This window comes from Lycorma delicatula, chromosome 4 (genome assembly GCF_047948215.1).
Source record: "Lycorma delicatula isolate Av1 chromosome 4, ASM4794821v1, whole genome shotgun sequence".
In the NCBI taxonomy this organism is placed as follows: domain Eukaryota; kingdom Metazoa; phylum Arthropoda; class Insecta; order Hemiptera; family Fulgoridae; genus Lycorma; species Lycorma delicatula.
Window position 1 is genome coordinate 153,093,070 of NC_134458.1, and position 24,020 is coordinate 153,117,089.

The 24,020-nt window shown below is 31.5% G+C and overlaps 1 protein-coding gene across 3 annotated transcripts in view; it reads right to left on the reverse strand.

Moving 5' to 3' along the window:
* Nucleotides 1-61: 61 nt before the first annotated feature.
* Orai (calcium release-activated calcium channel protein orai) overlaps nucleotides 62-24,020 on the reverse strand; it is a 116,480-nt gene continuing 92,521 nt past the window's right edge. For all 3 annotated transcript variants that reach the window (XM_075364400.1, XM_075364401.1, XM_075364402.1), the window contains 2 exons: nucleotides 18,014-18,139; nucleotides 62-10,094 (listed from right to left, as the gene is read on the reverse strand). In XM_075364400.1, the coding sequence (XP_075220515.1) occupies nucleotides 9,561-10,094; nucleotides 18,014-18,139 (660 nt within the window). In that variant the 3' untranslated portion in view covers nucleotides 62-9,560. The remainder of the gene's footprint in view (nucleotides 10,095-18,013; nucleotides 18,140-24,020) is intronic.

Below are 24,020 nucleotides of genomic sequence, written 5' to 3' on the forward strand. Positions count from 1 at the left end.
TCCTGTCTTAGATTTCTGCTAAATTTTTGTAGAATTGGGATAATAAATAAAAACATTTAAATTGAAATATAAATTTTTAAGTACAACACTACATTACAAATATTTACTAGCTATACTATCTATAAATATATATTATATATATGTACAAAATTTTACATTACATGCAATATACAAATACTATTGAAATTTTACTTTACATATATGATAGATATATGTATGTATTTACATTAAAATATTTAAAAAATATATATATTGTTAAAAGAAAAAAATATTTACAGAAAATTAAATGATATTGATAAAAGTCAAATAATTACAAATATAATTGAAAAAAATATATTCACAAATTTAAAGGAAAAAGTATAAAGAGCTGAAATAATGTATATAATGAAGTTAATGTAAAGGGAGCTCAAAGAAAATTGTTCAGATCACGTTCAAACTAACTCAGAAGACTGAACATATCTAGATTCATTTAAAAGCAGCCTTTGTTGTGTACAAGGGAAATGTCCTTCATTGAAATCTTTTTAATGTTTGGGAATACAGATTCTGATTAACAGAATAAAATATTTTAAGACTTCACATATAAGTTTACACTTCAATAAGTGTAATCAATCAATATTTTCAAAAGAAATGTATAATTTGAAGTATTTACAAAAAAAAATATTTTTAAAGCCCATAAACTTTTATGGGCTTTATTAGTCACATACTCTTACGTAATTTGCTGACCAAATTCTTATTTTTTGTGGCTTTTACATTTTTGAATTTTGTAATGGATGATAATCTTTCATTGGAAAAGAGACAAAAATGAAATACATAAATAATATTTTTCATCACATGCTATAGTCATCAGTTTCCCGCATAAGTAAGCAAGCGCAATCTTATAACTGAGAGGGGCTTATTTTAAATGAATCATTCTATTTGTTACTAATAAATGTAAACAGTAATTTAATTCTCAACAAGAAGGATAATTATTCTAAAATTACTATAGTGCATGTATATAAAAAAGGATAAACAAAAAAAAAACACTGTATTTTCGTTTATCCTATTTATTACATAATGCACATGTATACAAAAATTATATAATTGGAAGAACTATTGGTATATGAGCTTCAATTTTACAATAATTAATAACTGAATTGGTTATTAGCATTTACAATAAGCTGTTACATCATGCTTGTAATATTTTCATCTATCACTAAAACTCAACTATAATGACAGTCTCAAAAAAAAGTTAACATTTGACTGCGAAAAAGTAAATAATTATTTAAAATATTTTCATATTTTGATAATGTTGTCATAATTCCCTGTTGGTTTGCGTGGAAGCACACATTTAACTATTTTATAAATGAAAATTACTTTTAACCCTTATTAACATTTCTTTTTATAATTCCTTAATGAATTTATAAGAAAAAAACTCATTCTAAGGTACTTAGTATTAGATTATTTCATTACACCTAAGAACTAATTCTACTGTTGGCAGGACAATTTGGCCGAGAAATGTCCTATGAACATCTCACCCACAGTTTTAAAATCATACAAACATCATCTACTGAAGTTTTACACAGCTATTAAAAATTTCAGTAATATTAAATTACTCTACTTAAATCTTTTAAAACATCATTACATATAAACAATTAAAATACAACTTAATTATTTTCAATGGATAATGGTCAAATGTACATAGTGGGAATGATGTCAGGGAACTAGTCTTCAAATACGGCCTAAGTGGTGGATTTGGAATTGTTCAGACTCTCAGTAGTTAACCTGAATTGCTAGTTATATGAATGTATTAAAATAACATTGGTTTTAATAATTTTTCACTCGCCTTAGCTTTAATTTTCCACTTCAAGTAATGAAGAATATTATCGGATCTGATATGGAGTTACGGTCTAACCTAATAACTAAGATTATCCTGGTATTCCCCATCTAATCATGATTTCTCAATTGAGCAATATAGATATAGTCTAATATAGGCATAATTACTTCATGTAATTGCATATTATGAAATATTTAAATATACAGGTAATAAACATAAATTATTCAGCACATTTTAGGAGTTATTAAAAAATGAACTGAATGAATGTAGAATGCGTTGATTTTTTCAAACATTAATGTAGGTACTGGTTACTGTGATCTTGAATGAACACACTGGCACAATGTACTGATGGATCATGCAGGAGAAAGCAGTAAACATTACGGTATCATGAAAGCAAGCATTTCTGTTGTTACTGTTTATAGAGTATATCGCAAATCTTCAATTACATGCACAAACTGAATTCTGTAAGCATGAAGTTTTAGGCACTTTTTAGAACCTTCACAACTGTGGTATTCCCAGTTCTAAAGTCGTAGGAGTCAATTTACCAGGGCTTCTCTGAAGAGTTTGTCTTACTCGATCGATAACTTCTTCGGAGACAAGAAGTACATGCCAGCACCTTATTTGTATTTTTAAACTGCTGACACAAATTTGCGGTAAAAAGAACTATCCTCATGCTATTCTTCAAGCACAATATGAAAATTAATGTTTTGTGTGCATTTCCTGCTGTTGATATGATCGAACCATTCTTTGCTGAGCTAGTGGTTACACTAGGACTAGTTATCTAGACATGTTACAGGAATATGCAGTCTGAACTAATACCTTACAGTGGTTCCAGAGGCTAAAACAGAAAAAGAGAGGAGTATGCAGTACCACAAATTGAACAGTGGCAACTCAACATTTTCTTCCATAATGGCACACCACCTCACTGGCGTTTACATGTTACGGACTATCTACATAAACAATTTTCTTAATACTGGATTGGCCGTGATGGACCAATTTCCTGGTCACCTCGATCCCCTGACTTTATGCCACTTGTTTTCTTTATTTGGGGGTTTCAAAGACTGTGTCAACAAGAATGGAATAAATATATATATTCTTCATAATGTGTCATGTAAAACTGAATATAGTCGGTTGCATTTTACATGCAACAAAAGGTGCTCATGTGCAACTTAAAGCTACTAAGTGTTGTAAACAAAACTGTTTGAAATGCCCTATTGAACAATAAAACAGGCATGTTAAAGAACATTACTTGTTATTTTTTTATTAACACTTAAAATGTGATGAATAACTTATCATCACTCTGTATAATTTCAATCTTCTATTAATAGGTTAAAACAACTAGTACAAACTAGTTTTATGTCTGGTTTTGGAATACCAAATAAGACCAAAACATTTACAGGATTTAAGACTTCAACTCTTTGCAGAGTAACGCTGGGATTTATGAATGGATACCATTATTGGGATTGAATAGACGCAGAATTTGAAACTACAAGTTTCTCTATGAAAAAATCAATAAAAATTTTACCAAAACACATCCACCACTAGTGTGTAGAGGTTGTTCCTCTGAAAATTTAATCTTATCTTTATCAAGACAAAATTTATATTAAAAAAAAAAGAAAGTCAAACTAAATGCAATAATTTCAACTAGCAGAAACTGTTTAACAGTAGTAACATTATTATTTCACATAAGAAATGGGGAAATATAGAATAATTGCTAGCGGTTATTTTTTTGTAAATTAAAGAAACATCATAAAAAAATATAAAATGGTATGATATATTTTATGAAATAGAAGCAAAACAAAAACTGCAGCGATTTACTAAGTACTATAAAAACATACGACTGGTCAAAAAAAGTTGTTGGTCTTGAGATGTCTTGCTGTACAATATTTTTATTACTTTCAAGTTATATGTGGCAACACTGGGTTCTGAACTATGATTTTGGCAGTCTCTGAACAGCTGATTTAGTAGTTGAATTTTTGTGTTCATGCGGAAACAGCATTTGACCTTCGTGTAACAGTAAAATTATATTTAAATCATCGTGAAGACAATTTACTAATAAAGGAGTGGATCAAAGGATTCTTACAACATCAAAAAGGCACTGTTTCACAGAGATGGTGCTAAAATATGAATCGTGCATGTTCTGCAGTAAAACGCATGAAATTTTTATTACTTTCAAGAGATGAGGGAGACTAAAAGATATTGATATAAAAGGAAGAAATAGCTCACTTCAGTATTTTCTGTAAGATTTGATTTGTCCAGTACAAATTATTGAAACAGTCATGTTTTCGGGAACTGCTGCGTCATTGGTTACTGCTTTATATTGTTTATCAGGCCAAACATCTATATGAAGGCTGGACCACATTGGAGTCTACAGAAGTCAGATCTAAAAGTGGCTAGATTATGACTATTTGAAGATTGATATTTCACAATAGCTTTGCCACATTTAAAAACAATGCCAAGAGAATTCCCCAAAGTTCTAATTTTATTCCCTGAAGTTTTATGTTGTATCTTCTTGTAACAAAAATAACATTAGATTTTGTTTTTTGTCAATCAATAGCACTCTTATTAAATAGCAACTAGATATGAATAAACATGGTAAAGGAGAAAAAATTTAATTGCAGAATTTAAAGCAACAGGAATTCATATCGTTACTATCCTGAAAAGGTCTTAAAAGTGCGGACTCAAGTCAGGATATGAATAGATTATTGATAACATTTGAGTTGTTTTTAAAGAGTTAGATGAGAAAGAAATAACCCCTGCTATATTAAGACAGGAAAGATTTACGATGATCCCTGCTGAATGAAGTGTTAGCAATTTTGGGGATCCTCAGCCAACAACATCGGGAAAGCAATAGAAAAAAGCTAAGAAACCCGAAGAACAAGAAGATTCAGATGGAGATTTAGACTTATGATCAGTGGTTGAAGAAGAAAATGAACAGAGAACACTGATTACAAAAGTCTATAATGTGATGATTCTGTTATGCTGAACTAATATACATGAAGTACAACAAAAGCTAAAAAGAAATGTCAGCAAAAATTTAGAGAAAAAGTCAGTTTATAGTGTTAAATGTTCATTCACGAGAAAATCTACAAAAGCCATGAATATTTATGTTTTTCCAAACGAGGAGGATGAAACATATTAAAACAGATTATAAGGGTAGTCAAACTTTTGTTTACAAGATGTGGAAGATATCAGTTTCCATATGAAGTATAAATTAATTTCATCGTAAAACTGATTACTTTGTTTATGTGTAAGAAGTAAGTACAGTTAAAAATCATTAAATATAATTCAAAGATAATTGTATTGTAAGTATACTAAATAGGTTCTACATAAGTTAAAAAAAAAATTACGTCCAAAATTATCTATTAGAGAACATTACTTCAAATTTTCATACAAAATAGTTATTTGTTACTTGATTTATGGTAATAGTTAAAAGTGGCATCTGAGAATAACTTCAAGTAAAACTGTTGAGTGTTTTATCATGTCATTCTCACCGATATGCAAGTACGTACTACCAGTCCAATATGCTCATGGAATTTTAACAATATCTGTTTGTTCAGCAACAAAAAAATTATAATTTATGAAACATGTTTTAATCCTGTTAATACTAGCGCTACTAAATAAACACATAAATGGTACCAGTGTTCTATTTATGTGTATGAATTACAAAATGCGGTGTAAAAAGCAAAGGCCATTTAGTGTGCTGCCATATTTAAAACATTAATCCATTTAATTGACTTTAAGGTAAAACAGCACACCCTTAATGATCATCAAACACCTTAATGTATCAGAGTGTAGTATCCTGAGGATTGAAGGATGCAAAGTAAGCTTACATGCCAGCAATAAAGGTGACTTTTAGATGATGTACAGTTCTTCAAATTAAAAAAAATGTTGGATGCAATTTCACTGCATATTGTTGGCATTTGTTACTGACTTAATGACTGTAGAGAGAGAGAGAGAGAGAGAGAGTGAGTGTGTGTTGTTTTATTTAGATATCACTTTCTAGAATAAGATTTGGACTTTAGCTGGGTTGAATTTCTGTCACAGAGTTTATACGTTTTTCATAATCTGTATCATAAAAGAACGTGCACATAAAAAAGCCACGGATTATGAATTCTTTTCTTAAAAGTTTTTTTATGTTATAATGAACAGTCAAGAAACTGTGTATTAGATCTTAATACTTTTATTCTTAGCTTTATCAAAAACCGAAACTTCATAGGCACGCACTGCTACATAATACTGGAAGACTTCAATATGGATTTGCAAATTATCCTGATTTAACACATACTGTTAAATAATTTGCACAGAGTAAAAGGAAGAAAGAATCATAATCATACTTCTACATAAATACAAAATATTTCATATAAAAAGTGTTTTTCATAAATTATGATTTTCAGTTAATAAAGATGATCATCTCTGTACACGAAACAGGTACAATAAAAAAAATAACCTGGAACTTGACAAAATACATGTAAATTATAACAGCTCTAGCAATGAATTCTCCTTCAAAGCTGCTGACTATAAGTACAATAAATATGTTAGTTACTATTAGCACTTCTATTTAAATAATGTTAATAATTAACATAATATTTAGTAGCTTATTTATTTAAATAAACTCTTAAGTACAAATATAACAATAAACAACAATGTTTATTTAACACATATATATAAAAAAAATTGTAAAATCTTATGATTTTTTTGGGGGGTGTAAAACTACAAATAAGACTAAACAAACATAATTATACTTAATTACTTAACAATATTGAATGACTAACAAAAAATAACTGTTATTACTATTAAAAGTTCAGAAAGAAATATGACAAATTGCAAAACCATTATTTTTATGAAAACACCAATTCAATTATATTTTACTCCTTTACAGTTCTTCTTGTTGGATAGCCGTAGTAATCAATGAATGAGTTATTTTACAGCCTACTTTCAAAATATCATACTGGTTACTGCACTCAACAATAGAGTGCCCTAATGCATTTAAGCTTCTTCTAGATGCACCTGGGGCCATTTGTGCGATATAAGGGGAAAGAAGGTAACTTCCCCGATCCTTAACCAAATATAATGGAACCTGTAAATTTAGTGTTTTGAGTCATTAGTTGAGAAATAAGTGTTTAAATTTATCAAAGTTAAAATAAATCAAATTGCAACTAAAAGTATCACAGTTGAATCAATATATCGCAAGGGGTAAATTTTTATACTACAAATACAAATATGTTGCTGATCTTCTATACTTGTATGCTTCTTATGTAGTGTTTTCAAAACAAAATTTTTATTAAATATGGCCCCAATGATTTAACAAACAAAATCTTACATACATTAGTAGTAGAATAAAAAAAATCAAAGTTAAGAATTCTGGTACTGTGGATTTAAATAATTAAAAGTTAATTAATAAAAGTTAAATAAAAGTCAGCGTTGTACAATTGTCCTTAGACTTAGTTTCCTGCTTGAAAGTTGTAAAAAATAAGTCAAATTAGTGCTTTCAAGTTAGTTGGACTTCCAAATAACAAAGCACACATAAATAAAAGATTATTCTTAAAAACTGGAAATGAACAAATGATTTGTCATATCTCCTTATATTACAGTATGCATGGAAAATAAGAAATAGCAAATGTCTTCCTAGAGACAGGTAATGTAATTCTTTTATGATTCATATATGTATTTATCTGCAATTATATTTTCTTCTAATATTTATTAAGAAACCTTTTTATTAACAAAGTTAAGTCAAAATAAATAAATTTCCCATTTACAAGACCAATTACTATGTTTTGGTGGTTTATATTTCATATAATATTAAATTTTATCACTGTGTTAAATATGTTGATGTAAAAAAAAAAAATCAAGTTTTTACTGGAACTATTAATTTTTTTAATAGGTAAACAAAGAAAATCTTACTTAGGAAGTAAGTGTAAAAAGCTGCAATAAAAGGACTGCTCTTCCTAATTCAGTGAGGATGTTTTGCATATTACACGATATAAAATAACACCAAAATTAAAAACACAAATACAAAAAGACAAATATACAAACAAAAATATATGAACAAACATAAAACTGCAGTTTAGATAAATAAACATGATTAAAATTAGACACACTTTGAAAACAAATTTTCTCCCAGTAGCAGTACGTAAAAATACATACCATGCTTTTGCTTTTGCTTACATACTGCTTTATTGCTTCTTATAAATGAAAATCATAACGTTTTAATTTCAAATACCACAAATGAAATGGTAAGGGAACTGGTAGCAAAGATGAATGAAATAAATTGAAATTAGTATATAGATCTAGTATTTTGTACTCCGGTATCATATACTCTTTTAGCGAAGAGAAATTATCCAAGTATGATTTTTACAAAAAGGATGTAAGAAAAATGAAAAATTTCAGCCTGGGATATATCAAGATACATTGTTACATAAAAAGTCTTGATTTAATTTGAACTTAAAACAACATTTAGAAAAATAACATTAATTAAAAATAACACTAAACTAATGTCAAAAAGAATAAAAAATACTGGAAGGGAATGCATTACCTGTGGAATGGTCAGGCTTTCATTTATTAGTAGATGTGTTTGAATATTACTTTTATAGAATGCACTATTGAATTTTTCTCTGAATTATGCTACTTATCATGTTTCAATTTTATATATATATATATATATATGTTAATTAAATCTACACTTATAATCCAATTCCAAAATAGGCACCATAAGGTTTCATAGTACTAAAGGCATGGCTTTTTAATTTTCAAAACCAGTAATGTAATAGGAACAATGCAGATCATGAAGAGAAAAAAGTGAGTGAAATTAATTTGCAGTAAAATTCTGATATAACATGTAACCCGGTTGGTTACATGTAACTTACAAATAAACATTTTATTGGTCCCACAAAAATTAAATCAGAAAAATGTTTAAAAAAAATAGATGATTCTTTTCACTTTATTAAAAATATAAGAAATTTTTACTACATTAATCTTAATTCATAAAGGCACTGTTTTAGTAACTGTATTTATTCTTTAATTTAATTACTTCACATATGCTGACTTTGCCAAAACAGGATCAAGCTCAATTATAAAATGCAGCTCAATTAAACTCATTACTCATTTCAGCCTTTGTATTCACTAATGCCAGGAACTGTAGCCAGAGGCAAACTTGCAAAATAACAACAGGCTTGCTGATCTCAATATTTCCTTGATTATATTTTTCTGCACATGACTTTAATAAGTTATTTCTATGTAACTTTTTCTCTTTAAATAAGCCAATTAAAATATTTAATTATACTATATTTTCTTCAATTTAATAAGTAGGTCTTGACTATAAAGAAAAAAATATGCATGAATTTTTTTTTGTAAATAGGATACTATTGAAAATCCAATAATTTATTTTTAAAAAAATTTCTTTAAAAGTACAATTTAATGTAAAACATCCCAAGAGGAATAAGAACTATCTACTGGAACCAACAAGCAGTGGCATATGTAGATTTAATAACTATTCATGGCAAAATCAGCAAAAACGTGAAAATGGGTACGTCAAATCTCTGACTATAACATTACTTATTAAGAAAATAATGTATAGATGTACTCACTAATAATAAACATATCCAAGTTTTCTATGAATCATAATTAAAATTAAAATCATGAAACAATTTTTTATTAAATCTATTTAACAATATTAAAAATAGTAATAACAGTTATTACATAAGTTAATATAATAATCACAGCTGCGTTATTATTAATTATTCATTAATTAAACAATTTGTGAGTTACTAGACAAATTTAATAAAGTCATTCCATTCGCTGATCGTTCCATATCACCAGCTTCAATTTGTTCTTTTAAAAGTTCTAACTCTCTAATACCAGAAACAGTAACTTCATATTTATGAGTAACCAATGAACGATAAAAATGTACAGCGAATGCTAAAAATATAATCAGTACAGGAATAAGTAATATGCATGCTGACCAAGCAGCATACTGTGAAAAATCATAAAACTTAACCCAACACAATATTGCTATTTCAAGTAAAAACAGTAGTAGACCTAATAATGTTGAAAATGCCCATGCTGTCTCAATATACCAATGTAAACGTTCATGCGGAGATTCATGGACTAAACTTATCGAGTGTAAATTACAAACAGCATCGATATTTGGTAATATACAAGTACTGATCATTAATGCTAGCATGTGAACTGCAACAAGTAATGTTGTACAAACTGCAAATGCTATTAACATTTCTTGAGGAACTTGTGAATTGTCGTTCAGTTGGACTTCAACCATAGCAACCTAGAAAATAATAAAAATAGAAAAAATATTTTCTGGTATGGAAAAAGATAACAGAACAACTCAAAATACACAAATATATGAACAAACATAAAACTGCAGTTTAGATAAATAAACATGATTAAAATCAGACAGACCTCTTTGAAAACAAATTTTCTCCTAGTAGCAGTATGTAAAAATTATCTTGGGTAGTAAGGTAAACTTTATATTATTGTAACTTTTAATTTGCAGATGTAGTCTTGCCATTTTTTTTTTTTTTTTTTTTTTTTTTTTTTTTTTTTTTATGGGCGAAAAACGGTTGAACGTTATCATCGCCCGGAAAATAAATAAATAGATAAATAAATACATAAATAAATAAATAAAAATAATTTTAGGTTTTTAGATAAAATTAAAACTTAAAACTACTATCACAGAAACAAAATCCGGAATGGGTGTAAAAGGCCCATTCTCGGATAACAAAAACACTAATATGTAACTTAAAACTCTGTTAAAAACTATCACATTAAAAATAAATAAAACTTAAAGCTATGTTAAAAACTATCACATTAAAAATAAATAAAACTTAAAACTATGTTAAAAACTATCATTAAAAATAAATAAAACTTAAAACTAAAAAAGGAGATAAAACTTAAAACTAATATCACAAAAATCTTATAACTAATATCACAGACGAATTTAAAAAACATACAAAAAAAAACAAAAAAATCCGATAGGGAGTGTAAAAGGCTCCCTACTCGGATAACAAAACAATACATAGGACAATACATACAATTACTAAAGAATACATACTTATTAAATTTTTTGCATTAACCCTATACTACGTAAAAATATAAACATGCGGTTTAAAACCTCCTTATCGTCACGCAAGATACCACGGATGTTACTAGGAATTTTAAATTTACGACGCAATGCCGCATAACATATGCAGTCCACGAGTATGTGGCGCACAGTCACGCGGCAGTTGCATCTTGCGCATAGAGGTGGTTGTCCTCTTGTAAACAGGTACTCGTGTGTGACTCTCGTGTGTCCTATCCGCAATCGACAGAGTACTACTTCCTCACGCCGGGGTTTTCTGTGTGAGGAGTTCCATGGTAACACAGAATCTTTAATCTGACGGAGTTTATTATCAACAGTAGCTGTCCAATCACCTTGCCACCTTGTTCTTAATAATTGTTTTACATAGTTAATGAAATCAGAAGTAGCAACTCGGGTGGTGAAAGGAGGCTGGTTACATGCTTCTTTGGCAGCGGAATCTGCATGTTCATTACCTGGAATCCCTACGTGGCTAGGGACCCAGCAAAAACTTAATTCTGTGTTGCGATTATTCAACTCAGCGATTGCGTTGTAAATTTCAATGACGATAGGATGTTTGGAATAAAAGTTCTTTAAGGCTTGGAGAGCACTACACGAGTCACTGCAAATAAGAATTTTTCTATATTTAGGGTTAATGATGTTTAGAGCCTTATTTATAGCATATAGTTCAGCGGTAAACACACTCGTAATACTGGGGAGACCAAACATATAAGTTCTCTCATTGACAACAAAAGCACACCCAACCGTATCGTTTTGTTTCGATCCATCAGTGTATACAACCGCGTCTGGTTTCGCCTTGGAGAGAACACACTGAAACATCTGCTGAAAGACGATAGATGGTGTTGATTGTTTATTACATGTAGTCAGGTCAAAATTAAAATTTATGAGGTTTATTCCCCATGGAGGATATGAGCAAGGGTACATAGGAAAGAATGACGGTGTGTCAACATTTATATGCTGCAGCAGACGCCAGGTACGGATACCTACAGGTGCAGTACGTCGTGGATGATCCTCATACTTTCCTAGATTAGGATTTTTAAGGACTGACTCAAGAACCGGGTGATTTGGCTGTCCTCTGAGACGAGCAAAATAAGATAATAAGAGCTGGTCTCGTCTATCCCAAAGTGATGGTTCACCACAGTCTACAAGTAAGCTTGCGACAGGACTTGATCTAAACGCGCCTGTAGCAAGCCGAAGGAAAGCATGATGTACACTATCCAGCATTTTAAGCACGGTTTGACGAGCTGATGAGTAGGTCACACAACCGTAATCTAAACGGGAGCGAACAAAGGAATAGTAAAAATGTATCATGCATGATCTATCGGCTCCCCACTTGGTGTTAGTAAGGACTCGCATCATATCTAAAATTTTGGAACATTTTGTTTTCAATTCTTTTAAATGTTTGACCCAAGTAAGACGACTATCAAAAATTAAACCTAAAAACTTAACGTAATTAGAGATAGTAATAGTCTCACCGTTCAGAAAAATTTGCGGAATAGAAGGGTTTCGTAGCCGAGAAAAAACTACACATTTTGTTTTTTCGGATGAAAATGTGAAACCAGTAATCCTGGACCAAGCTTCAAGGTGATATATAGTGTTCTGCAGTAGTCTCTCTGCTGTGGGTGCCGAACGGCTTGCAATGTAGATAGCAAAGTCGTCAGCGAATAGAGAGCATGAGACCGGAGCCTGAACACATTTGGTAATATCATTTATGGCTACAGAAAATAAGGTGGCACTTAATACACTACCTTGGGGCACTCCATTCTCTAAGATGACACATCTGAGAGCGAATCATCTACACGAACACGAGCCGTTCGGTGATTTATGAATCCCCGGATAAAAGCAAGCATATTGCCCTTGATTCCCCATTTTTGGAGAGTGTTAAGAATACCACGTCGCCAGGCTGTATCATACGCCTTTTTTATATCAAAGAAGATAGCGATGAGGTGTTGCCGATTGAGGAAAGCGTTTTGTATGGCTGTTTCTAGTGACACTAAATGGTCAATGGAAGATCGTCCTTGTCGAAAACCACACTGTTCTGGAGATAGAAAGCCATGTTTCTCCAAGTACCATGTAAGTCTGCGGTTTACCATTCTCTCCATTATTTTACACAAAACGCTTGTTAATGAAATAGGGCGATAGCTTGAGGGGTTCTTCTGGTCTTTACCAGGTTTTAGTACTGGTATAATAAATGCTTCTGACCAGCCGGGTGGGAAGACTTGTTCGGAGAATAAACCGTTGAAAATATTCAAAAGTTGTTGTAGTGCCAAATTAGGAAGGTGTGAAAGCATGGAAAGGCGAATGTTGTCCGGTCCAGGGGAAGTGTCCCGTGAATTTTTAAGTGCATGTAACAATTCTTTAAATACGAATGGAGTGTTTAATTCACCAACCGAATCACCAATGTTTAACGACAACACCTCCATTTGTATCTTGTACCGTTGAAAATCGTAATTATATGATGAGGTGAGAGACACCGAGCGGAAAGATTTTGCTAGACTATTTGCCACTTCCGAGGATGATGAAAGGAGTTCTCCTTCATCAATAAGACCAAGAATAGATTGTTTCGGTGATCCGAAGATTGCACGAATTTTCTTCCATACAGTAGACGTGGAAGTAGTGCGCGAGATTGTGCTCACGTATTTCGTCCATGAATTCCTCTTAGCGTCCAAGAATACTCGACGGCACACCGCTCTAGCCCTGCGGTATAAATTTAGATGTTCTGTTGTGGGCCTACGATTAAATTTACGTAGTGCCTGCCGTCGATTCCTAATAGCAATTTTGCATTCATCGTTCCACCATGGAACGAAAGGTCGTCTAGGATTACCCGATGTTTGTGGGATATACCTGTTGGCATTCTTAAGTATCATGGACGTAAAAGAAGAATATTGGTCGAGGATGTTCGCTCCATCGTCATACTGAGATTGGAATGCTTTACAGTATCCGTTCCAATCTGCCTTTTCAACAATCCATCTCCGTGGCATTCTTTTAATCTCGCAGTCTACACCGAAACTAATAATAATTGGTCTATGATCACTGCCGTGATAGTCATCACAAATCGACCAATTAAAATGAGGGAGTACATTCGGTGAGCATATGGAAAGATCAAGGTTAGATACAGCACCAGTTGATAAGGACATAAATGTGTGTGATCCATTATTCAGTAGGCAAAGGTCAAAATCTTGTCTCAATCTGTTTATCATATTTCCTCGAGTGGAGCAGAAGGTTGAGCCCCAGGAAATATGATGGGCATTGAAGTCTCCTACTATTAACGATGGAGATGGTATTTGTGTAAGGAGATTTGAGACGTCTAAAGCACTGAACACAGTGTTCGGTGAGAGATACAGATTGCAGATATGCAATTTGAAGGGAGTAGTGACCTTTACTGCAATAGCAGGAATGACAGTGGTTAGTTGAATTCTTGTAGCTGACACCCCATTCTTCATGAAAATCGCTACTCCACCACTCTCCCTACTGTCTACTAGGCAGTCGTATCTCTCGCAGAAGTATCCTCTAAATGTAATTCGGTCATGTTGTAGGAGGTGAGTTTCCTGGAAACACATGATTAGTGGATCATGTGTGTGCGCCAGTACTCTAATATCTTCAATGCGGGACCGAATACCTCTAACATTCCACTGAATAATGTTCATAAGTGTAAAAAGCAAATAAAAAAATGAATTTCGGAAACTAAATAAAAATTAGTTGTACGTGATTCGGTTTTTCTTTTTTGAATTTTTTATTTTAAAGAACTCCGATGCCCTAGGGTCGGGTGGTTCTTCAACCATATCCTCCAGTATATGAGGAGATGGTGGAGGAGATTTATTTGAATGGGATGCTGAAGTTGACATCCCAGAAGAGATAGTTACATGGGTTCCCTTTATGGGGAGCTTATTAGGTGGCTTACTGCCAGCTGTGATAGTCGCTATTCGTGGCGGTACGATTTTGGGAATAGGAACTTTCGTATGTATCATACTGTTTGATTCACTAGCTGCGATGGAGGACTTTTTATTCATTTTTGTCAGCTCTGAGATAGTGGCTGTAAGTGAAGCTACTTGATCAGATAGCATCTGAACAAGTTTTTTAAGCTCATTGCAGGATCCGCACTGCTGATTATTAGCATTTGTAGGAATTTGTTTAGTTGTAGCGGTGGCAAAAGATACGTCTGGTTTAACCAGGTTCCGTGAGTTGTTTATCTTTTTATATTCTCTACGTGCAGCCGGAAAAGATAGTTTTTGCTCCGTACAGATTTTGAGAATTGCCTTTTCTTCTTTAAAAGTTGGGCAATCTCGGGAGCGGGCTGTATGTGGACCACTGCAGTTTGCACATTTTTCACTTTCTTCGCAGTTAGTGTCGTTGTGACCTTCTTTACCACATCGAGCACAGATCTCAGTTTTCGTGCAAGATGTTGTAGTATGACCAAAACCTTGGCATCTGAAACATCGCCGTGGGTTGGGTATGAATGGTCGTACCCGAACCGAGAGGTAACCCACTTTGATCTTTTCTGGTGGAACAGGGAGACTGAATGTTAATATAAGAGACGGTGTCGGTTCTTCTGTTCCGTTCTGCCGTTTCATTATACGTTTCACCTCAACAACATCTTGGTGGCACAGCTCGTCAACTATTTCAGAGATATCTATATCCAGAAGGTCTCTACAAAAAATTACACCCCGGCTCGTATTTAGCGTTTTGTGGCATTCTGCGCTTATATTTATGCCACCCATACTACGGAGACGTAAGATAGATCGACTCTGCTCATCGTTGAATGTTTCAACCAGAATCGATCCGTCGCGTAATTTCCTGATATTCTTCGGGGAGCCACTTGCACCTGTTATGGTTTTGTTTATTAAAAACGGTGAGACCTTTTGAAGGGAGCCACCTTCCTGACTATTTTTGAGAACAACGAATCTGATATTTGTATATTTTGATTTTAAGAAATTCTGTTCAGTAGGACTTTTATCCTCGTCAGACGAAGCTGATCGAGGTCTCTTCGCAAGACTTAAAATGGTGGTTTTTTCAGATGGACCACCAACCATCATAGTGTTTATTATTGGAACTGAAATTTTGGTCCCACGAGTACCGGCGAAAAATGGACCACTCCAGCAGAGCGCACGCGTACTGGAGCTAGAGCTAAATACAACTGGGTTCGCCCTGGTGCCCAGAGGACATCGTTCGAGACTCACTACGTAGAGCCATTCACCCATCGGCACGATTTGTTCCCACCTTGGGTTACGGTTGCGTTTCGTAAGATGTCGCAACACCACCGAGTGTAAATGTAGGAAATATCAGTGTAGGTTGTTGTTGTGTAATTGTGTATGTGTGTATGTTGTAATTTATGTAGTGTTCTTGGTGTAGTATATGTGTAAAATGTAAAGTGTTCCGCAGCTCATTGTATAGTGGGAAGAAAAGCTGCGGAGGCTAGGCCCGTGGGGACGCCAACCCCCAAAGTCTTAAAGAATAAGACTCCCCGTCGGGGTCTTGCCATTTGACAAGACTACATCTGCTATTAACTAAAGTAAAAGTATTTAAAAATAACTATTTTTGAAGTCAGTGCCAGCCGACACAAATTAAACATAAAGTTAGTACTTCAACCAACTGCTAGGTGGCTAAACGGAATCCCGTTTAGCCAAAATGGGACCTAAAGAGCATATAAAAGAGAGCGTCTCATGATCATACCTCATCTTGAGCTCACTAAAGCATATATACTTAGAGGTTGAGGAACCCATTTACCTTATGAGAGTCCCATGGCTGTTAGAAAATCCACATCAGTGAAGAAGAGAATTGGTGGCTATATTTTTTAGTGTGAGAGGAGTTTTAGACCAAGTTATGTTGGAAACTCAAAAGATAGTTGTAGGGAAGTGGTGTACTGAGGAATGCCTCCTAAAGTTGCTGAAGCTCTCAAGAAGCTGTGCCCAAACTAAAGGATGTACATGGTTTCTTCACCTCGATAACACTATAGCATATCATTCTAAAGTCTACTCAGCGTATTTGGCCAGCACTGAAAAAACTGTTAGAGCACTCTTTAGGGTGAATAATGTGTGGTGGAAATTATTTTGAAAAGTTATAAAATGTAAAAGTTGTATTACAAAACTTTCTTAGGGCCATATGTAATGTCAAAGAACTGAGCCCTTTCATACAGGTGCATACTGAATATGGGATATATACCTTAAAAGGCTGCAATTCTTGATACTATCAGTATATACTGACAACTAATCCAAATTCTAATGGATGAAATCACACATTTTAATAAAAATATATGTGTAACAAATATTAAAATTTGTTTACTTTTCACCAATAAAGATGTAAATACAGTTTACCAACTGAACTAACCGTGTCTTAGCATTGAAATTTATCCATTCTTATCGCAGTACCTTACAGTTTAACTCATTAAACATTAAAAAAATGTACAGTTAACATAAATAGACCTCTGCTGAAGAATCTTTCTTAAATGTCAACAGGTAAAATTACTGATTTCAGCTATAAAAGGATCAGTTCAGGTTAATATCAATAAGCAAACCTAAATTAAGCTGCACTGAGCTTCTAATTTAAAATTTATACAATTAAATTTTTTATAACTTATTTAAAGTTTGCAATTACAGGATTGTACTAAATTATAAGTACTTTCTCGAAGAGAAATGAATTTTTTAGTTGTGAAAAATGTCAAAACTGACTGGGATTCACATAGAAAACCTTCCAGAAAAAAGTTGGATACATGAACAATCCAATATAGACATCAGTTCTATTCAAGTTGGATAAAGTGCTATTTCATGATAATATGCAATTTACTTGATTAGAGAAGTTTTAATTAAGAATGGTAAAAATCAAAACGCAAAGGTATTAATAATTAATTAAAATTAATTGCACACAACTTAGCTGATCTAGATGGAAAATTGGTGATATTTTTTACCTTTCATACAGAAGATTCTGAGTTCAAATTTTAGTCAAGCTGAAATAACAATACTTTCATGTACTGTAAAATTCATTTCTCATTAAAAAAAAAAGTGATAGATATAATCAGGCATCAGGTGTATTGTCATATCTATACGAATGACAATTAAATACAATAACATAAAATATAGAAATAACAGAAAAATATAAATGCAGGTTTTTCTTACCATAGCAAAACCTGATAAAAGGGCAGATGTTTTACTGGATGCTTTTAATTTTGCACGGCTCAACTGCAATTTACGCCATGATAAATAACTTGGAGAGTTCAAACCTTCCCCAGAAGTCGACATTTTCTGTAAAAAAAATTATTAGTTTTACAGCAGTGTCTACAACCGCTAATGTAGCATTACCTGAAGAAAATTTACATCATCTTCAGTATAATTCACTATATATAATTACTAAAGTAACTCTTGATAAAAATTTTATAACTATATCTTAGACACATTACAGAATATTTCTCACATATAGTAAATCAATCTCTTACAAAGATTTTGAGTGATCAGGAAATAATTTCTTACAGAAAAACAATTTACTAAGTCAAGAATCTGTTTCTTTATGTTTGGCTAGTATATACAGAGTGATAAATATAGTATGTTGGCTCCTATCCAAGTTGTAAAAAAAAAACTTTACCAACATAAAATTTTACTTTTTAATTAATTGATATTATAAATCATCTGTAATTAACTAATTAGCGTGAATATACATCATCTTTCGATTTAAATTGTTCTCATAGAAGATTTCTATAATCTTATCAATATCTGCCAATAGTTTTTGGAATAACTTAGCACCAGCGTTTAGTTTTAATTTTAGTATTTCAATTCTATAAAATAAATTGCTGAAAATTTAAAGGATGACAGTAAAGTGCAGAAATGGTATAACAGTTTAAGAAGAGCAAACATTCATTATAAGGTTCAAGAGGGAAATATTCATTTGTCATAGATAAGCTCCTATGAAGAATAGACATAGTGAAAGTAGCCCAGTTTGCAATTTGACAGAAACAAACTTCAAATTTCATTAAATTTAAGTTGTTACCTAGAATCTAAATAGGTTCAGTACAATATCTTTTGAATGAGATGAATTACTCTGTTCAAAAAAATGAGCAACCATACACTCACTAGGCTATAAATAAATCATTTAATAACGAAAATCTGGCAAACAATTTACATTTCAGTCGGATACCTCCAGTTAACACACAAATCTGGGAATGGAGAATGGGACTCAAGAAAGCCAGATCCATCTCTAAAGAGGTCCTAATTATAGAAAGAAACAATTTTTAATAGCACACAATTCTGATAATCCAATTTCTAAATGAATTTTGGGTAGTATAGATGGCCTCTGCCTGCATGGGGTCTTAGAAGTACTCTTGGATGGGTTGCTTGTATCATTTCACAATTCTTCTCAAGATATGTGCTGATTATTGATTTCTCATTCTCAACTTTTTTTCGTTGTTCTTCAATCTTCATTCTCTGCTGCTGATGTTTGTTAAGTGCTCATTAAATCCAAGCCAAAGATATGGGAACTTATAATCATTGATTCTTTGGTATTTCCTGTGGTTTTGTGGGATAAGCACTGCCTATGGAACTACACAAACTCTCTTGTTTATTAACTAATCCAACCAATAAGTCCAAACTTGGGAGAGACAGTTACTAGCTAAAGCAAGGTCCTAATAGACTAGAAAAACAGATAATATACCACACAGTATCATACATAATTATACTGGAGTCCACACACTAGAAGACAACATAGATGAATGCACAGATAAAATTCTGTTCAACTTTTCAATAATTAATAATATTTCTCTAGGCGGATCCCAAGAGATAGGATGGCTATAGAATCACCTTCTACTAAATTTAGAGACAAAACTTGTGATAAAAAATTACAAATATACAAAGAAAAACTATCAGAAACATGTATGACAATAAAAAGATTGTGAGTTAGAATTTGTATTTGGCTAACTGCAATAGCCTTGATATAATTAGATCTCCTCGGCCTCTATTTGTACCAGCATTATAAAAATTTCTTTATAATTTTTAATGATGATAACCGATTCTATTTTCAGAGATAACATTTTTAAAAGCATAGTACTAAAAATTGTAGTCTGGAATCATTACTTTATCTTCTGTTCTGGATCATACAGCTCAAATAACATATGCTGAACAATATTTGAGTACATTTGTCAAAAACAGTAGGCTCTTTATTCTTTTCCTATTTTCTTAAAGTACCAGAAAATGGATCCCTAGTAATTATAGCCTTGAAGGACTAGATGGGGCCCTTGGAAAACCTTCCTGCAAAGCTTTGGGAGATTTATTACTATGCTTTGTAGGTATTAAAAAAATTTTGATGAACTAACAGCAGGATTTTAATTGACGTACCTTTTCCATTCACTACCATAAACTTTATAATATGGCAATTTTCTTAGCAGTACTACCTGACAGATGTCATAAATAATGTTATTCGATCAAAAATCACCTACACCATGCCATTTTTCTCTAAATTTTTAAAAGAATCATAATAATCTTTTTGCTGACTTAAAAATGAGACAAAATATATGAATGAATCTTACATCTACTCTCACAGACCTCATCATGTCACATAACCTCTTGAATTTGATTCAAAGGAAATTATATTTTCTGATCCATGGATAACTTAAAATTAACCTTCTAAAAATTCATTACAAATGACACTTTTACACCATTTATACAAGGACAAACTAGATAATGATCATCATTACAACCAGAGAAAACAACTCTAACGAGTACTGGTTATTCTTCAGATACTTGATGTATATCACAGATAAAAGTTTAAAAAATATATAAATGATGTTAACATTTTAGGAGAAGAAACATATTTGTAGATTGAACCAATTTATAACTCAGCCAATATCTCATTCTCATACTTAATATCTTAGTGTCAGTTGTTACTTTGCAAACAGGTAATGCATCTCTAAGATGCATTACATGCAGCAGTCCATGTAATAAGAGAAATAAGATTCTTTTTTCAAATGATTCACGGCTTTAAAATTCTTTCATGGAGGTACCAGTTATCATATCTATACCAATATATAAAGAGGAAGATGGTTTTTGTTTGTTCGGGATAAACAAAAAAACTACTCAGATCAGTCGTAACCAAGTTTTTATTCATGTTTTTTGGCATAACTGAGAAGATTTTTAGATATATTTTATCTCAAAACAAAAAAAAATATGTAGTAGTAGAGATTTACCGGTTGAAGCACAAACTTTAATGAACTGTGATTCTCTTTCACTGTGTGAGCTTGGTTTGAAATGAATGATTTGAATCAATCGAATGAATAGTATTACAAAAATAATCGAATTAAATTTATGGTTAATAAAATAATATTAAATAAATTAAAAAAAATTCTGATTAACAATAATGGGCTTCCCATGGGGACCACACATGAGGCTACAGTGATGAGGTATGCGAGCAACAATCATCACCTTTAACTGGTAAAATGGAGTGCCCCTGGGGCGCTGTTTTTAGAGGTGCAATGGGGTGCTCTTATAATATCTCTGCAAACAATTGTACGATTTTCAAAATTCAAATGGGGTATTTGTTAGTACATTGAAGGATAACTTTTTGCATGCATCAGGTACACTCTCGATCTAACAGATCACAGTTATTTGGAAATGTTATCTCAAAATGAAAAATTACTTAAATTAAAATGCTTAATTTAAAAAAATATTAGTTAAAAAGTGTAAATAATAAATAATCTGTTACAGTACTACATTTCTCATTTGGACCGTTAAATTCTTATGTTCCTTTCTTAGAGCGAGCGATCCCAAGATATTTTTCTGTAGATATATTTTCAATAGAGATCTTATTAAAATTGAAGAAAACAAATCATGAGCAATTCATAATCAATGCCAAGTAAACCTACTGAAGATAAATTGAGGAAAATTTGTATATACGTTCTTACGGTGTAACTGCACACTAAGGAAGGATTTTTTGAAATTCCGAATTTAAAATGCGTAAAATGGAATAACAATGAAATATACTATTTTTTTAATTTGTCAGTAATAAATGAAGATATCACCTTGATTTTTTTGTGTATGTAATCTTCATGTGAATATCTAAAAACCAATTTCTAGATTTATTTGAAATCTCCAAAACTTAACAACTTTCCCAAAGGATTTGGCACACAAAACAAAAAAGAAAAATGCAGAACAAGGATCAAATCAAAATAATACATACACAATCAACCCAACGAATTTTGTTAGCTGAAAATGGAAAAAAAACTCTTAAGAGATAATTTTTAATTTTCAAACAAATAAACTAATGGAAGTTAATGAAAATATTTAAACAAAATTTGTGAAAATGGCTGTTTTTTAAAACAATACTTGTATATAGTTTGTAAGTCAAGCAGTTATAGTTTATAATGTGAGAAAGATTTAAATGAGGAAATTTAAACCTTATCATACTAAAAGATGAAAAAGTGCTTTTAAAATATTTTACAGTAAATAAAATTGGAGAAGATATGAAACGAAAAATTAAAAACTTATTATTATTAGTTAAATTAATACAAAAAAAATGAATTGTGAATATAGAAATTTAGATCAACAAACTGGATCCCTTAGCACCTGCCATTAGTCTAGCTTTAACTTTTAGAGGTGTCAACAATAAACACACGCTCTGTGTATTATGAAGTTTTCTAATTATTTTATCTAAAAAAAAAATCAATGCCATATAATTACCAATTTTAATAAAACAGTAATTAGGAATATAAAAACCTGACTTATTCATTGACAGTTGTATGTTGCTATGCAGTTATAATACCCTAAGAAGTTTTGTAAGATTTGATGAATAAAATAATAGCAATATCCCCAAAGAATTTTACCTTTCATGAATTTTTCAAACGGCACAATTTCTTGTGGAATAGTGGCTCCATGAACTCCTAGACTTCCAAACCCAATACCTTATCTTCTTTTATTATTTTAAGAAAATATCAGCCAATACTATTGCTTTGTAAGGACTTCATTAAAACAAAGCAAGATTAAACTACCTCAAGCATTACTGGAAAACTATACATAAAGTGACTTAAAATGATATGAGTTAAATGTGGTAATGAAGGAGTAAATCGGTTAATGTGATTTAGTGAGCACTCTTTACAATAAAATAAATAAAATTAAAAAAAAAAAAAAAAAATCAAAAAGTAACAGTTTTACATAACAGTTGAATAAATACCTCAAAAATGCCAGTGAGCAGTGAAAGAAAGGAAGAACTTAAGAAAAATCACAGAATCAATCACAAGGTGGACGTTTTAACGTGTATTATACTGTAATTCCACAGAAATCACGGTCTGAAAAAGGAATAATAATAATAATAAAGTAATAAAAAAATAAAAATTAATACGAAAAAATAATTGGAGAGAAAAATGGATAATTAAAAGAAAATAAATTCCTCATTTTATACAAGTGGTCCAATAAAAAAAAAATTAATACATAAATTAAATTCAAATAAATGGTACTATTTATAAAATGTATAGTTAAATTTTGTTTCACCTTTAATTTAAAACGTAAATATAATAATTATAATTAAATTATTCATTAAAAAAATACAAAATATTTTACTTTTCTTTGAAGAAAAAATTGTATTAAATTTATTAAACATTTTTGGCAATAAATTTGAGATTTTTAAAATCTACTGTACTTAAATTCTGATTGCTTGTTCTAATTATTAAGAGTACTGTATATTAGTTAGAATAAAATTTTTATTTATTATTTTTTATTAATGTAACTTTTTTAATAGAAACAACTCTACAGGCAGAGGTATAAATACATAAGTTACTAATTATACAGACAACAATGACTAACAGAATAGGATAGATTTGAAAGAGTGAGGTGGAAATGATATAGGTATATAACACAAACCCACCAGCTTGATCTAGCGGTAAATGTGTCTTCGAAAATCAGCTGATTTGGATACTAGATCATGGATACCGGTGTTCTTTGGTGGTTGGGATTCAATTAACCACACATCTCAGAAATGGTCGACCTGAGACTGTACAAGACTACACTTCACTTACACTCATACATATCACCTCTGAAGTAATACCCGATGGTAATTCCTGGAGACTAACAGGAAAAAGGAAGGTATATAACACAAAAGTTAATCTGTTTAACTGAGTTTTGAGGTTTATTGTACAGCACAGGTGTTAAC